The 17,986-nt window shown below is 39.2% G+C and overlaps 1 protein-coding gene across 1 annotated transcript; it reads left to right on the top strand.

Annotated features, from left to right (window-relative positions):
• Positions 1–235: 235 nt before the first annotated feature.
• On the top strand, positions 236–9,346 carry LOC105032809 (kinesin-like protein KIN-14F). The gene is made up of 19 exons (XM_073257692.1): positions 236–669; positions 1,502–1,668; positions 1,800–1,943; positions 2,379–2,633; positions 2,715–2,786; positions 2,877–2,945; positions 3,206–3,301; positions 3,468–3,605; positions 3,695–3,776; positions 3,872–3,967; positions 4,053–4,226; positions 4,310–4,416; positions 4,597–4,776; positions 5,047–5,207; positions 5,291–5,544; positions 5,640–5,803; positions 5,916–6,098; positions 6,882–7,402; positions 8,837–9,346. Exons 1-19 carry the CDS (start codon positions 552–554, stop codon positions 8,973–8,975), a joined length of 3,120 nt encoding a protein of 1,039 aa, XP_073113793.1. The 5' UTR covers positions 236–551; the 3' UTR covers positions 8,976–9,346.
• The last annotated feature ends 8,640 nt before the right edge of the window (positions 9,347–17,986 follow it).

Raw genomic sequence — 17,986 nt, 5'->3', positions numbered from 1 at the left:
CCCTGAGGGTAAATCTGTCATTCGACATGTTAACGGCACAAATCAAATACCGACGAGCGAAGGCGAGATGTTAAAATCACTCCCGTCTTTTATTTTATTACTTGTGCTTCAAGAATTGTGTTTTTAAAAAAATTTTCACCACATCGCACGAAGGGAAACCGTTCGGTCTACGAGTGGGAGGTTCGGAACGAGGCCTGGAGTGGTGTGGTGGGGAAGAAAGCCCTTTACGGTGGAGTGTAGTAGTCTGCGTGAGAGAAAATATTAAGGGCCAGCGGAAAGAGCTCTCCTCACTCTCTCTTCTCCTTTTTAGTCTCTCACCCAACCGTCCAAAGGAGGCTCCGGCTCTCCTTTTCTTTCCTCTTAATCTCAATTCTATTCCTAATCCTTTATCGAGCGTTTTCTTTTTTTTTCTCCCTTTTCGTTTATTAGAAGTGTTTGAGTTTTTTTTTGATCATGGAAGGGAAAGCGGGGATTTTTGCCTAATTTGGCACTGGAGGCTCTGTTTTTTTTTTTTTTTTTTGGATTTTTTTCCCACAATTTTTTGGGTCGGCATGGCGTCGGAAGGGCTATTTTCGATATCGGTGGCTTCTGTGGTGGAGGATGTTCTTAAGCAGCATGGGACGAGGCTGAGCGATATGGATTTGGCTTCGAGGAAGGCGGAGGAAGCTGGTAAGTTTTCGAGCTTTTGATCTTCGTTTTTTTAAAAAAAAAATTATCCCTGGAATGGAATGATGCTCTTGTTGATTTGATTCGTGCATCAACCTGTTCTTACTGCTGTGTTATGATGTAGAAGTGCAAGAGTTTCTACTCATTTTCCATCTAAAACGAGATCTCAATGAGATTTTTTATACTTGATGAAATTTGTTGTTCAAGATAGTTTTAGTTTTGCTTCTTTTTTTTTTTTTTTTTGCCTCTTGTTGATTTAATACGTGTACGCCCTACTACTTTTTTTCTCCTTGTTTCTTTTGAGATAGTCAGATGATCTACAATTTTGTCGAAAGATAGGAGGCAAAATGTGAGCCATGGAGGAAGTAGTTTGCCACTAAGTACAATAGATTTGGTCGATTGTGAATTTGTTTATTTCCTGTTCATTGCTCTGCTACAGTGGATTAGAAAGTTCGGCCCTCTTTTCATTAATCCGTTCTTTTAATAGATTCAAATAAGACAACCTGCGTCTGGTTCTTTTTTAAAGTAATTTTCTGATCAAGATAGCTTTTGAAATTGATTTTTTTTTAAAAATATATGTTTCTCATGTAAGATTTTATGTTTTTGTGCTGCTAACTACTTCTTCTCTACATCATGATAATATTCAACAAAATTCATGTCTTAAGTTCTATTTGTTGGTTTGTTGACAATTATCTTCACTTTTGGATCGAGCTACAAAATATAGCATGCCTCATGATTTCCTGCATGACGGGTTTTTTGGGGTTTAATTGATGAATGGATTGTTCTTTCTGTTCCTTTTTAATTTTTCGTTTAATTCATTGATTTATACTTCTAGCGGCAAGAAGGTATGAGGCAGCTGGGTGGCTGAGAAAGGCGGTTGGTGTTGTCCTTGCAAAGGATTTGCCAGACCAGCCTTCAGAGGAAGAATTCAGGCTTGGATTGAGAAATGGGTTGATTCTTTGCAATGCACTCAACAAGGTTCACCCTGGTGCAGTGCCAAAGGTGAGTCTACTTTGATCAAGATATTGCAACCTCTGACTTCTACCTTTTTTTCCTAATTGGATATTAAGCTATATCTTTTTTTTTTCCTTTAGACTGCACCAGTTTAGTTTCTCAGGTTTTGCTCTTTTCAGGTGGTTGTAAATCCAGGAGATTCAGTCCTTCACCCAGATGGTGCAGCCCTATCGGCTTACCAGTATTTTGAGAATGTAAGGAACTTTCTTGTGGCTGTGCAAGAGATTGGTCTTCCTATGTTTGAGGCTTCTGACTTGGAGCAGGTAGGAGTGGCATTGTAATTATTAGATCCTAAAACTTCTTGTCTAACAATTGTCCCTTCACTTTCAACTACGACTTGGTTTTGATGGTTCACATAGGCTTTGTATTCAAGAGTCTTTATGTTCAAATTTAAAGCTTGATTTCCAAGACCCTTACTTTTCTTGCTAACTGCACTTTGAGGAAGTCAATAGAGATAACCAACTCTTTGTTTATTTCTTCTTTCAAATATTGTTCTCCATGGTTTTGCTTCGTTGAATTTTTTTGATCTGAATGATTAGGGAATGTGGCTTCAGTAAGTTGCTTCAATTAGTTGCAATAAGCTTGATGGATATTACTAAGCATTTTCAAGGTGTTGCAGTATAATTTAATGTTGAAATATATAAAAATTACATTTTAACCTTGTGTTCTCTATGCAATTCTGCTTTCTGGAAGTTCAGGGAGGGAAAAGTGCCAGGATTGTGGACTGTGTTCTAGCTCTCAAATCCTACGGTGAATGGAAACAAATGGGTGGACATGGTTCTTGGAAATATGGTGGGAATTCTAAGCCTTCCAACTTGGGGAAAAATTTCTTGAGGAAAAATTCAGAACCTTTCAAGAATTCCTTGTTAAGGAGTCAGTCAATGAATGAGAATGATGTTTTCTGTATGGAGAATAATATAACTGGAGACATTTCAAATGAGTCCAGTGAAACGGTTAGTGTGTTAACTTTGAAATTCATTCCACTGAACGATTAGCTTCACTTTGCTTATTATCCTGCATATTATTCCAAACAGACTTCTTCACATCCACTTAGTATGCTTGTCCATGCGGTTCTATCGGGCAAGAGGCCTGAAGAAGTTCCACAGGTAAGACTATCTATTTCTTCCCTGTTAATTAATTGATTGTTCTTAGTGAATGTAGAAGGGGGAGATAAGACTGCTGTTGTCAATTTGCAGCTTTTAGAGTCAATGTTAGGTAAAGTAATGGAAGAATTTGAGCGCCGCATAGCAAGCCAAAATGAGCTGGTACATTCTATTCCAGTGTTTTCCTAGTATGCAGTTTTATTTTTAAGAAAACAAGTAATCTTTTAATTTCATGTTCCTATAGAATCCTTTGGCCCTCCTGTTTGACTGTCATTTGTGAATATAGTGTGTTTATTTTAAGAAGTTGCTCGATTTCTCTTCATAAATTGTCCCTCCTTGAGTTATAATTCTTTTATAGCTTTCACTATTTATTGATGATGATATTCATGACTATAAAATTATTTGTATTGGAAACTCAACAGGTGAAAACAGCTCTGATGGGTCTTGCTGACAGCAATAAATCTTTTTGCAAACAGAAGGTTTCAATAAATCCCTCCTCTGCTTCTTATGAGATGAAGGTATGTATTAGAATTATTTCAAACAATGCTCTCTCATGCATCTTATATGATTTATTTATACATTTCAAAATACTTTTTAAGCATGAATACTGTCATAATAAAAGAATGTAACCTTAAACAAGTGTGGGAATGACACAACCCTATAATTCACATTGTTATTTTTAAGATGGAGAAGGAAGAAAATAATTTCATGAGGTCAAAGAAAGAGGGCTATGTTCATAAGAATGTGAAAGAAGAAGAGGCATCAAAAGACAAGATTTTGAAGCAAAATAAGATATGGGAGCAACAACAAAGAGATATTCAGGTAATAACACAGCTTCAGTGGTGTTCCTTGGTGGCTTGGTTTAAATGTGAGATTAATAAATTTATATCCATATTCAATGTCTTTTGTAGGAATTGAAACGAACTCTTCAAACTACAAGAGCTGGTATGGAGTTCATGCAAATGAAGTACTCCGAGGAATTCAGTAAGCTTGGTAAGATGGAAAGCATATTAGGGAACCTGTCAAGGTTAACTGAACTCATTGGAAAAATATTTATGCTTTCTTTTGCATTGCATTTTGTGTAACAGGAAAGCATCTTCTCAGCCTTGCTCATGCAGCTTCAGGCTATCACAAAGTTCTTGAAGAAAACAGAAAGCTATACAATCAAGTGCAGGATCTGAAAGGTAAACTTTTTATCCATATAGTTATTTTTGTATTTTCTATGAAATAACATTTTATAGTGTTAACTTCATGCTTTCCCTTTAATAGGAAGTATCAGGGTCTATTGTCGAGTTAGACCCTTCCTACCTGGACAACTAAGTAGTAGCACTATTGGTTGTATCGATGACGGAACTATCACAATCATCACCCCTTCAAAGTATGGAAAAGAAGGGCGCAGATCTTTCAATTTTAACAAAGTTTTTGGTCCATCAGCAACCCAAGGTTATGAGATGTTGTCTTGCTTCTTTACTTTTCATACATACATATCTTGAGCAGCCAGTCACTTCTTTCTTATCATACTGCAGAGGAGGTATTCTCAGATATGCAGCCTCTGATTCGATCTGTTCTTGATGGTTATAATGTTTGTATATTTGCATATGGCCAAACTGGATCAGGGAAAACATATACTATGGTAAGAAATTTGACAAAAACTCGTAACTTAGATAAAGAATTGCATGACTAATCAAAAGCTTGCATTTAGATGCTTTTTCATGATATTTCAATACACAGAACTTTTAAGATGTTACCCATATAAAAAGTTGAGATTTAGTGGACTAACTACCTTGGTTGATCTAATTTATATGTTATGCAGAGTGGACCTAAGAATCTGAATGAGCAAACGCGGGGCGTGAATTATAGGGCACTGAGTGACCTATTTAAACTTTCGGAACAAAGAAGGGGCACATTTTATTATGAAATTTCTGTTCAAATGATTGAAATTTATAATGAGCAAGTGAGAGACCTTCTTGTTAGTGATGGTCTTAACAAAAGATATCCTTCCCACTTTTATTTGTTTCTGCTCCAACATATTTCATTAATGTGTTTGATTTCTTTTACAAGTGAACATTTTTGATATGTGAAGTAGTTCCTCTTAGATTTTTGTTTTTTGACTTTATAGTTGGATGTTTGTCTCAGGCATGTGTAGTAGTTATTTTTTGAACAAATCTACGTGTACTTTTAAGCATCATATTTATTGCTAATATGTTCTTGTTCTTCAACTTTTTCTAACAGTAACACTGAATTTCCTTAACAAGTAAATACACTAGAAATTCGTAATAGTTCCCAGAAAGGACTTAATGTGCCTGATGCAAACTTAGTCCCCGTTATATCAACATCAGATGTCATTGAACTAATGAACATTGGGCAGAAGAACCGTGCCGTGGGTGCTACTGCATTGAATGATCGTAGCAGCCGTTCTCATAGGTATGTAATTATGATTTAGTGTAGCACTTGATTCAGTATTTCCATTTACATGAGTATGTGATGTCAAATGATTTTGCTTGCAGTTGTCTAACTGTTCATGTTCAAGGAAGAGATATGACATCTGGAGCCATCCTTCGAGGATGCATGCATTTAGTTGATCTTGCAGGTAGTGAAAGAGTTGATAAATCTGAGGTCACAGGAGAAAGGCTAAAAGAGGCACAACATATCAATAAATCACTCTCAGCTCTAGGCGATGTAATATCTGCTCTTGCTCAGAAGAACTCGCATGTTCCTTACAGAAATAGTAAACTCACACAATTGCTTCAAGACTCTCTTGGTAAATGTTATGCTTTCCACGTTGTTAATTTGTTAATAAGAATTAAAAGAAGTTCTATCTCTATTTCACTGAGCTCTATAAATACAAATATTCAGGTGGGCAAGCAAAAACATTGATGTTTGTACATGTAAGTCCTGAAATGGATGCTATTGGAGAAACAATTAGCACACTCAAATTTGCTGAACGGGTTTCTACCGTTGAACTTGGTGCTGCTCGAATAAATAAAGAAAATGGAGAAGTTAAAGAGCTGAGGGAGCAGGTTTTTTGCCTGAGCTTTTGTTACCTCTAAATTGATATATATGATACACATCCTTCTGTTTCATATTTCTTTGTCCTTTCAGATATAAAGACCCCTTTTCTCCTTATTTCAGATAGCCTGTCTTAAAGCAGCATTAGCAAGGAAAGAGGGACATCTTAATAATATAATACCAAATCCTGAAATGCACAACATGAAGACACCATCACCAGTAAACTCAGATCGACGGCATGGTGGGGAGTATTTAAATAATCAATCAAACCACAGACAGCCTATGGAGGATGTTGGAAACATAGAGGTATTGTGCTTAGGATAGCTAATACAAAATTAGCGATAGTCAATGCTCTCACGATATTAAATGTGCTTCATTTTTGGATTATGATCTCTTTTTAGCCATTCAATTTCTTCACTATCCAATTAAACAGCTATATTCAAACACATCCTCCCTAATGCAATAAATATGAACTCGCATCTTAGATGCTAGATATATCATGTAATGGAAATATTAAGACTTTGATTTTTCACTCAAGATGAATAATTATTGAATATAAATCAGGCTTTGGCTTCGCTTCATAGGCATAGATGACCTTTATCATCTCTAACATTATCATCAGTTCTCACATTATTAAATATTTTAGGTATCTATATTTTGGATTCAGCATATAGAAAGTGACTTGATGATTTTACATATGTCCAGTAGAAAATGTTATGTACATACCGTGATATCAATTATGTATTTTCTTCCATCTATTATATCATCAATAGGGGCCATTGCTTAGTGCAATGGTAAAGGTTTGGGCAGACAAGAAAATGTCAAAGGTTAAGACTGTCCACAAGTTACCCCTCCCAGGATCCTGGATTGCTGGGACCATAACTGGGTAATGGCATATTTTTATCATATCATCAGTGCTTGAATAGAAACTGCTTAATTTCTGCTCAAAGATCTTTATGGCTTCCTAGAGATTATGGTTTGTTTTGATTGGTTCCTATGACCATGCAATAGATTATTACCAGTAAGTTATCTTGACTATATTTTGCCATAACCTGAAGGATGGATTTTCTAATAATGATCTATTTGTAGATGCGGAGTGTTCCTTCATTGAAACAAAAGAAACAAAGCTTTGATCTCCAAGAGTTGTTAATGGCAAATGATTCTCCTTGGCTGGACAGCAATCCCAGAACAAATTTTCAGATGGGAGAAGATAAAGAAACTGTTCCTGGAGACTGGGTTGACAAGGTCATGGTGAATAAACATGAGGCTGTGATCAGAGATGATGATTCCTTAAGGGATTGGGAAGGAGATAGGGCAACCCTGCCTGACTTTTTTTACCAAAGATATCTTTCTGATATGGGAGCTTATCCAGAACAATACCACCGGAATGCCACTCGGAGGAAAGATAGCCATGATTTTGATATGCCAAGAAGCCGGTTTTATTCTGTGGGCACTGATGATTCAGATGATTTAGACATTGCAACAAGTGATTCTTCAGAAGCAGATACTTTGTGGCAATTTAATCTCCAAAATGTTAGTACTGCAGTTAATGAAGGTGGATCAAGGATCAAAAAACCACAACAAAAGCCAACAAATAGCCCAGATATAAGGTAATTATGGACCAGCAATTTAGCTAAATCAGTACTTTGATTGTGCAAATATAGATATGTTAAAATGTTATGAGTCATGTGAAAGAAAGTTTCTTGTTTTAATTATTTTTATCACAGTATTGTTGGTATTAGTTTTGCATCTTAAAGCTCCTCTTCTTTAGTAATGGTTAAATGCCAAAACCAATATGGCTAAAACTGCTATCTCAATGTGTCAATTGAGCCAGTGATAACATATTCTAATTTTGTATGATTTTTTGTGTTGTTTCTCAGTATTATAAAGATAACTTACTTTTTGCCTTTTTATTGTAGGTTGACAACATATGACCTAAATTATGCATATCCACGATATTTTATGATTGTGGATTTTTGTTTGAGATCTAAATATAAGAAATTTTTTGTTAGGTTTGAGAAAATTTTTAAACTTTTTCTTATTATTAATTTTGTCATATTGAAGGAACACCACCATCTTAGGCTCCATTAATTGTTGAACACAAAACCAGCATGGCATCAGTGATGCTGCAGATGCCAATTCTTTTCCCTAACAACCCTTTTTGCATGCACCACTCTATGTATAATCTCCTGTAGTTGCAGCCAATAACTCTTGCAGCAGACTAGTTAGGCAAACAGATGGATACGTTCAGATTGGAGTTTCTAGGCTACCAGCTTTCAGTGATGGTTAGTTCTGTTGCAGTTGTAGGAAGTCCAGGTTTACTGTCTGGAATACATTTTTCTTTCATTAGATCCTCCTTACTGTATGATCTTTTCTCATCACAGCTAGGCATTAGAAGTGCACCCACTTTTGGGTGCTTGTTAGTCAGAGCTTATTTGTCTCCATAAAAGATCTATGATCATAACTAACAATCTCCAACCCATTCCAACTGCTCCAGCATTGAATTTAAAACTAGATTCATGCTTTAGACTTGTCTCTCATTTCGCTCACTTGTCTCATACTTGGCAGCTTTGAGGTTAGTGTGAAGTTCTTTGGTTTACATGCTTCTTACTGGTAATATAGTCTTGGAGGGTCTTCCTTGGTTGTACGTGTTCCGTCATTTCTTTGTGAACTAGTCTTTTGCTGTTTTTTTTTTTTTAAAAAAAAAGAGACAGGAGGATAAAACCACCCAATTTTGTTAAGAAAGAACTGCTTCTTTGCTTGACATTTCTTGACAATCTACGAAGCTATGAAGCTGACTCCCCATTTGTTATAATTAAGCTTGCATTGTGAGATATAGAGATTGCCATGTTGGGATTTATATATGACATATAACATGAATATCGATTTTTTTTTTTTAATTTCTAAGTTTTGTTCAAACTTACTCAATAGAGCATAATAAGCTTGTCTGTTTCTGTTTACTGCATTATTTTAAGCACATTCTTTTTTAATTTAATCATTTTGAATCCTTCTAATGGTTTTTATTTTCCTCTACTATAATTTAGAACTCCAAACCATACACACCTTCCTTCGCCATCGAGGAAAGTGTCGAACGGGTCTAATCGGACAGGGAGGCAACCTAATTCCAGCAGCAGTGATGGAAAACGGACTTCATCTGGTGGGAAAATGAACAATGTAAAGTAAGGTTGGTTTCTGAAAGGACGCTGTGTGTTTCCTGGCTTTCTTTTTAGATTGTCATGATAGATCGAGGGCCTTGTCCTCGAGTGTGATAATGAGTGGCAATAATCCCAGTTGCTTGTATTGGTTTGGTGGTTGTAGTGAGGGTGGTGGGAGTCCTACCACCCTCTTTGCGTTTGCTTCAAGTGGTCGACATGTATCATTTTCAGATGACCATTCTTTATCTGCCATGTTCATAATTCATAAAGGAAAGGAAAAGAAAAGCTGGAAGAAAAAGAAATGCAAAAGAAAGAGATGCTTCTCCACTTTGGAGCTCATCTGTACATGTTTGGTTGGTTCTTTTGTATGGATGCTAATAATTACTTCTTTTCTGATTTCATTCCCTCTCATGATTACTGCTTTTGCTTCCAAATAATTATACCATGTGAAGGCCATGATCTATATTTCTCAGTCTCCATCTAGTTTTGCTTTCACTTCACCTATTGAAATGAGGGCAATAATTTACCTACTAGTACTAGGTCAAATGGCCTCCTGCCAGTGCTGAAGCACAAAGTCGGACCACCCTCATAAACCAAAAAGCAATTCGGCTTTTGTGTCCCGGTCATGTATGTGAATATTTGGTTTTTGGGCTTCATGCTTGGTCTGAGTGATAGATGGTTCTTTATAGCATTTACTCGTTTTGATAAATTGTATAAACTGAGATACCAGTTGCTGCTAAAATCTGAAGGGAATGTTGCGGTCGGTGGCTAATTGAGATGAAACAGTGAGGTCAATTTTGCTCCAAGTTGGAATGTTGATTGTTACGATGGTATCATGGATGCCTCGAATTCATATCCGAGACGTAGATTTGGAGGCATATTGAGTCATATACTTGTTGTGAAGAGGCATATCGAGCCATATGCTTGCTGAGAAGAGTTATCTACATTAAGATGAGCCATCCTGAGCTATATGTTGAGAAGAACTATCTATGTTGAGATGAGCTATCCTCAGTTTAATTCATGTTGATAAGAGCTATCAAGAGTCTCATTTATGTTAATAAGAGCTATCCTGAATTTATGTTGAGAAGAGCTATCTTGAGCCTCATTTATGTTGAGTTGAGATATACTTGGCCGTTTCTATACCAAGCTGAGGTATTCTATACTTAGCCATTTTCATGCCATGCATCTATACTATGTAGAAAATGCCAAAAACAATAAATACCCCCATATGAGAGCATATGAAGGCTAAAATTTCTCCACACTCTCAGCTCCTGATTGACAGCCTATGCAATTAATAGATGGAACCCTTATGTACCATGAGATGACACCACTCATCCAACTCAAGAAGGTCAAAAGGTCAGGCACGGTCTTCGAAGATATTCAAATCTCTCACTCAATATATTGCTAGTAACAGCCTCCTCACTCTACAGGAGCGATTAAGGGCTGGATTATCTCGTCCATAATGGCATGTGCAACGGTCCTGCAATTTCGAAATCGCACGATTGTACAGCTGTTTGACCAACTGTTCGATAGCCTTCTATATAAACAACCAAAGTCTCGAGGATCAAAATAAGCCAATCAATCTCTCTCAGAGAAGTCGTTGCTGTTCCTATTATTCTTTGAATCTGATTTGAGTGTCAGAGGGTCCTCATTGGAGCAAAAATCTTCGGTTTGGACTTGTTTTGCAGATCACTTTGGCGTCAACATCCCTGTATGAGGATCAGCCGTTTTCTCTCTGACCTCGATTGAATTGAGCAGCAACAGATAAAAGAAGGACCTACTTTTGTATCATGCCACCAAAAAAACTACCACCAGGCAATCAGGGTGATCTGTCGTCTCTCGAACCGTCACCGGTGCTGGAAAAAATCATGCACCGGCATTGCAACAACCGACTCCTCCACATGAAGGAGGGCTGAAGCCCAATTTTTAGGAAACCAAGCGAGCATTCGATGGTGCCACGCAAAGTTTCTTCATGATGTTCCAACAATGCCTCTTCTAGAAATGAGGGGGCCCGTGCCGGTAGTAAGGCCCCTATGTCACCATCACCACCAGCACCATCACCTCCGCCGACCGTGGAGATAAGTGTGGATCAGTTCAATGTGTCGGTCCAGTGAGCATACATCTAGATTGCTGCGATCCAAATGATGCGGCGGAACAACGACATATGGCGAGAGATGCATCTTGCTCTCGCACCCATGCCAACCCCGAACTCTGTGGTGCGGGGTCCACCACCCACTTGCAACAAACGCAGGGAATTAATAAAATGAGGAAGGAGATACGAAAATTCCTCGATCCTCGAATTATTTTTATTTATATTTTTAAAATTTTTGAGCAAGTTCAAACAGGAAAGGAGATCATGATGCTTAAATAAAAGTGAGACCATAAAAATTTCTCAATTTTTGAATCTAAAAATTGAATTTTCAGAGAGACCTAAACAAGAAAGGAGATCATGGCTTCAAATAAGAAAGGATATCGCAATATCCAGAATCCAACAAAAGAGGAAACTGTTGAAAGTTTCCATAACTCAGGATCCTCTTGGTAAGAGGTTTTTGAGTTTTCATCCAATATTTTGTTTCCTTTCTTGCTGGCAGGGCTATAGGACTTTGCCAAAGATCATGTCCAAGCCAAAGAAGAAAAACAAAAAAAGGAAGGGAAGAAGAGGGCCTAAAGCCTCTCCAGTGAAACGGTAAGCAACAATGCTCGTCCCATCACTCCACGCTTCTATTGTAATCTGCTGCTGTCTTCCAGGCTGGTACAAGAGAGCTTTTTTCCAAAAAAAAACCTGAGCCAAGGCCAAATAAAGGCCCATCCAAGGTGCTCATGCCAATCCGAGGCAAAGATCATGCAGATCCAAGATCCGAGATAAAATCTGTAGATCTGAGGTGAGATCATGTATATCCGAGGAGAAATCAAATCTGAGCAGAAGAGAAAATCAAGGTCGACCAAGCCTAGAATAAGACCGACAAGAGCCCAAAATCAGGCTAATCTAAAGCAAAAATAAGCCCAAACTGAGGTAAAACTCCAGTTCAAATTAAGGCAAATAGCAGGAGGAGTCAAGCAAAACTCAAAAGCTCTCAAATAGAGCTCATAACTCTCATGGTAAAAGACATTCAGACCCTATTTATTATCCTACATTGTTTTTTTTTGAATAATAGATCTTCAAATACTTAAGCTGGAGTGGAGATCGATCTAAGGCCACCACGATGATTTGAAGTCCGTGTCATTAGAGAGATGATCTCTCAAAAACTAGCCTCAAAGGGTCAACGTCACTAAAAGGCCAACCTAAGCAAAATAGGATAATATTAGTCTAATTACCTATTGTTTTAATTGAAAAATCAAAAGATCAAGCTAAAGCCAGTTTGGCGAGTCCTTTCATCTTTTGTGTGCAGGTTCAACTATAAATCTCAGATGAAGCACATCGATCTCTATCCAAGTCGCTCATCGAGTTTTTTTTGGAGCCGTACTCCTGCGGAGGACAATCTATGGGACCTCCACAGTCCATCGAGTTATCTTCGAGTCCTCTAGCCCGTCGATCTCTATCTGGGCCAGCTCGTTGAATTTTCTTCTGAGTCATACTCCTATGAAGGACAACCTACGGAACCTCCGCAGTCCGTCGAGTTATCTCCGGATCCTCCAGTACATCGATCTCCATTCGGACCAGCTTATTGAGTTTTCCTCCAAGCCATACTCCTGCGGAAGACAACATATGGGACCTTCACAGTTCATCGAGTTATCTTTGGGTCCTTAACTCATTGAGTTGTTCTCCGAGTCGTACTCCTATGGAGGATATTTTATGGAACCTCTACAGTCCATCGAGTTATCTTCGGATCTTCTAGCCCATTGATCTCTATCTGGACCAGCTCATCGAGTTTTTTTTCTGAGCCGTACTCCTATGAAGGACAATCTATGGGATCTCTGTAGCCCGTTGAGTTATCTCTGGATCCTCCAGCTCGTCGAGCTCTATTTGAACCAGCACGTTGAATTTTCTTCCAAGCCATACTCCTATGGAGGATAACCTACAAGACCTCCACAATCTGTTGAGTTATCTCTAGATCTTCTAGCCCATTGATCTCTATTCAGGCTAGCTCGTCGAGTTTTCCTTCGAGTCGTATCCTGTGGAGGACAACCTACGAGACCTCCACAGCTCATCGAGTTATCTTCGAGTTCTCCAGCCCGTCGATCTCTATCCGACAAGCTCGACGACTTTTTCTCCAAGTTATACTTTTACGGAGGACAATCTATGGGATCTCCGCAACCCGTTGAGTTATCTCTGGGTCCTCCAACCCATTGATCTCTATCCGAGTCAGCACGTCAAGTTTTTCTCCAAACCGTACTCCTACGAAGGATAACCTACGGGACCTCCGGAGCTCGTCGAGTTATCTTTGAGTCCTCCAGCCCGTCAATCACTATCCAAACTAGCTCATCGAGTTTTCCTCCAAGCCATACTCCTGTGGAGGACAACCTATGGGACCTCCGTAGCTCATCGAGTTATCTTTGGATCCTCCAGCTCATCGATCTCTATCCGAGCCTAGCTCGTCGAGTTTTTCTCTGAGCTATACTCCTGCAAAGGATAACCTACGAGACCTCCACAGCCCATCAAGTTAACTTTGGATCCTCCAGCTTGTCGATCTCTATTCGGGCAAGCTTGTCAAGTTTTTTTTCGAGCCGTACTCCTATGAAGGACAACCTACGGGACCTTTGCAGCCCATCAAATTATCTCTAGATCTTCCAGCCCATCGTTTCTATCCGGACCAGCTTGTCGAGTTTTTTTTCGAGCCGTACTCCTACGGAGGATAACCTACGAGACCTCTGTAGCTCGTCGAGTTATATTCAGATCCTCCAGCCCATCGATCTCTATTCGAGCTAGCTCATCAAGTTTCTTTCTGAGCCATACTCCAGCAGAGGACAACCTACGAAATCTCCACAGTCCGTCGAGTTATCTCTGGATCCTCCAGCCCGTTGATCTCTATCCGGACCAGCTTATCAAATTTTTCTCCGAGCCGTACTCTTGTGGAGGACAACCTACGGAACCTCCACAGCTTGTTATCTCCGGATCCTCTAGCTCGTCGTTTCTATCCAGACTAGCTTGTCGAGTTTTTTCAAAGCCGTACTCCTTTGGAGGATAACCTACGAAACTTCGCAATCCGTTGAGTTATCTTCGGATCCTCCAGCTCATCGATCTCTATCTGAATCAGCTCATCGAGTTTCTCTCCAAGCCACACTCCTACCAAGGACAACTTACGGGACCTCCGTAACCCATCGAGTGATCTTCGGATCCTCCAGCTCATCGATTTTTATCCGAGCCAGCTCATCAAGTCTCCCTCCAAGCTGTACTCTTATGGAGGACAACCTATGGGACCTTCACAGCCCGTCGAGTTATCTTCGGATCCTCCAGCCCATCGATCTCTCTTTGGTTCAGCTCGTCGAGTTTTCCTCCGAGCCATACTTCTGTAGAGGATAACCTACGGGATCTCCGCAGCCCATCGAGTTATCTTCGGGTCCTTCAATCCATCAATTTCTATTCGAACAAGATTATCGAGTTTTTCTCCAAGCTGTACTCTTACGGAGGACAACCTACGGGACCTCCGCAGCCTGTCAAGTTATCTTTGGGTTCTCCAGCCCATCGATCTCTATCTGGACCAGCTTGTCAAGTTTTTCTTCTTGCCGTACTCCTGCGGAGGACAATCTATGGGACCTCCGCAGCCCGTCGAATTATCTCCAAAAATTACAATTCATCGATCTCTATTTGGACTAGCTTGTCGAGTTTTTCTCCGAGCCGTACTCCTATCGAGGATAACCTATGGGACCTCCATAGCACGTCGAGTTATCTTCGAATCCTCCAGCCTGTCGATTTCTATCTGAGTCAGCTCGTCGAGTCTCCCTCCAAGCCGTATTCCTGCGGAGGACAACCTGCAGGACCTTCGTAGCCTGTCAAGTTATCTTCGGATCCTTCAATCTGTCGATCACTATCTGGCTCAGCTCATTGAATTTTTCTCCGAGCCATACTCCTACGGAGGATAACCTATGGGATCTCCGTAACCTTTTCTTTTTCTGACTGTCGATCTCTTTAATCCTTTTATTTTTGACTTTAGCTTTAGCTTTGACTTTGGCTTTGGACTACCAGGATCATGCGACGATCTTTTATTCGGATCGATTTCTGTGATCTTCCTCGAATCGAAATATTCATGATCTTTCTCGGATCAGATTCTTCATAATCTTTCTCGGATCATATTCTTCCACACATAAGCCTGTGGGGGCTGTCTCAGGCATAAGCTCCTGGCAAACTATTCCACATGACAAGATCAGTCCAAACCATATTTCTCTTTCTTTTCATTTTCATGAAATTAAAATAATTGACTTCATTAATCAATTCAAATTTTGCAATGTAATAAATATGTCATACCCATATAATCATGCCATCAATCGCTGATACATATGTATTGATATAACATACTCATGCTCAAAAATACATAAATAAATAACAGTATCTCGGATATAACAGATTCATCGATCTCAAATCCAACGATGCAAAATCAATAATGCAAGACCAACAGTAAAATAGCATATTTATAATGGTGTTCATGTACAGGGATTCTTACCTTTACCAGTGACTGATCCAAGCACAGAAATCAATGTTCTTCTTTGATTTATGAATTTTTTTAACAAATATTCTACTCGATATCATTTGCAGACAATCATCTCTTTGTAATCCTGATCAAATATAAAGATCATATATAGAAAAATTACCGATGATTGATTCTAATACACAAATCGAGGACCTCTCTTAGGATTAATCAAAATTAGGACTTGTCTATGTATCAGGAACTTCCACTGTTCCATAAGACTTTTAGAGAGAGAAAATTCATGAAGAGAGAAAAAATTCTAGAGAGAGAAAGTAAGAGAGAAAGTGAAGAAAGAAATCTTCGTATTCTTTCGATGAGGCAATCATGGTCAAGATCATCAGAGGTCCTATCAGGGTGACTCAATATGAATCAAGTGTTACAATTTTCGAATAGGATCGGACTGGGATCAGATCTACCGCACGAATTTCGGAACAATCTCAGGTCATCTTATTTTTATCTCAAGTTTATCCTAGAGTTTGTGATGCAGTCAGAGAGAGTAGAAAGATTCTAGAGAGACCAAAATCCATAAAAAGAGAGAAAGATCTAAAGAAAAAAAATAGAGAGAGAATCTAGAGAGAGAAACTGGAGAGAGAAGGTAGAGAGAGGAGAGAGAAAAGAGGAAGAGAAATGAGAGAGAGGAGAGAGAGAAAATTCTCTCTTCTTTTTTTTTTCTTTTCCTTTTCCTTCTTCTCTTCTTCTTCTTTTCTTTTCTTCCCGCGGCCTCCCTTGGCTGAAACAGGGGAAGGACCAGAGAGGGCTCGGTGGTTCGACTCCGACGAAGGTGGCGGCTTCGAAGGAGGTCCGACAGCAGGTGGAGGCGGCGGTGGAGCAAGGGACGGCCAGCGGCAAGGTTCGGCCGACGAGAATCAAGAAAAAAAATCAGAAAAATAGGGGATCGCTACTTTTCTTTTGTTTTCCGATCATTGGCCGGTCACCGGCGGCCAATACCTTCAGGGAAGAGAGAGAGAGAGATGAAGGTCTGATCTCGGGAATGAGATGCCGCAACCGGCGGCGCCGGTGGCCGAAAAAGAGAGGAAAGAGTCCGGCCGAAACAGAGCAAAACAGAGAGATTTTGAAAAAGGGTTTTTCAAGCCAACTTTTCAGCCCTAATCAAGAGTTCATTCAAAGCTTTGAAGAAGCCTTAAACCAAGCTCACCAACTTCTCAAGTGCACATTCAAGTCTCCAACCACTTTGAGAAAATCCAAAAAGGATCTTCTTCTCTTGAGTAAAGTATATTTAAAGTTATATTCGCTCATTAAAGGAGCTTTCTCTGTACTTATTTATGCTATAAATTGTTTTACTCAGTTCGAGGGATTGTTTTTATTTTGGAGGGGTTCCAAAACAAGAGAAGGTTGATCCGAACCTAGAATCGGAGTGTATTGGGTTAGCTTGTACCCGAAAAATAAGTGGTCTAGCATGGAATAGCTAGAGTCGGAGTTTCCGACGTTTGTATTCGGATTGAATACAAGATTAGTGGATTGAAATTCTCAAGTAGGAGCTTGGGGAGTGGATGTAGGTGCAAGGTTGGCACCGAACCACTATAAATCTTTTTGTTTGTGGTGTGCATAATTGCTTCTCTTTAACTCTTCATTATTTTCTTCCATTCTTGCTTTTAGCCATTAGTCCTGAATTGATTTAACTCTCCATATTCATTTAGCTATTGCCAAATATTTTTCATAAGTCATAAGTTAAGCTTAAAATTTTTAGAAACTCAATTCACCCCCCCTCTTGGGTTGCATAGCTGGGCAACAAGTGGTATCAGAGCCCGGTGCTCTAGCCCTTCTTTGATCTAAACAATCAAAGAGCCAAAGATCTATGGCAACCCACGTCGGCACTTCTCTAGCCGAGGGGCAATCCACCAACCGACCTCCACTTTTCAATGGGTCTAATTACACCTATTGGAAAGCTCGGATGAAAATATTCATACAAGCACTCGACTATGATATGTGGAGTATCATAGTGAATGGTCCTCACACACCCACTAAAATATAGATGGTGAGGAATCAACCAAACCCGAGAAAGAATGGGATGAGGTTGATAAGAAGATGGCCCAATTAAATGCTAAAGCAATGAATGTTCTTTATTGTGCTCTTGATGCAAACGAATTTAATCGCATTTCTACTTGCTCATCTGCTAAAAAAATATGGGATAGGTTAGAAGTAACCCATGAGGGAACCAATCAAGTAAAAGAGTCTAAAATAAACATGCTTGTGCATAAATATGAATTGTTCAAAATGGAGCATGATGAGTCCATAACTGGAATGTTTACTCGCTTTACTGATATTATTAATGGTTTAAAGAGTCTTGGTAAGTCCTATACTAACAGTGAGCTTGTAAGAAAGATTCTCAGGTCCTTACCAAGAACTTGGGAAGCCAAAGTGACTGCCATCCAAGAAGCCAAGGACTTGAACACTC

The sequence above is a fragment of the Elaeis guineensis genome, chromosome 5 (genome assembly GCF_000442705.2).
Source record: "Elaeis guineensis isolate ETL-2024a chromosome 5, EG11, whole genome shotgun sequence".
Classification (NCBI taxonomy): Eukaryota; Viridiplantae; Streptophyta; class Magnoliopsida; order Arecales; family Arecaceae; genus Elaeis; species Elaeis guineensis.
Note: the sequence above shows the minus strand (reverse complement) of the source record. Positions and strands in the feature narration are given on the sequence as shown.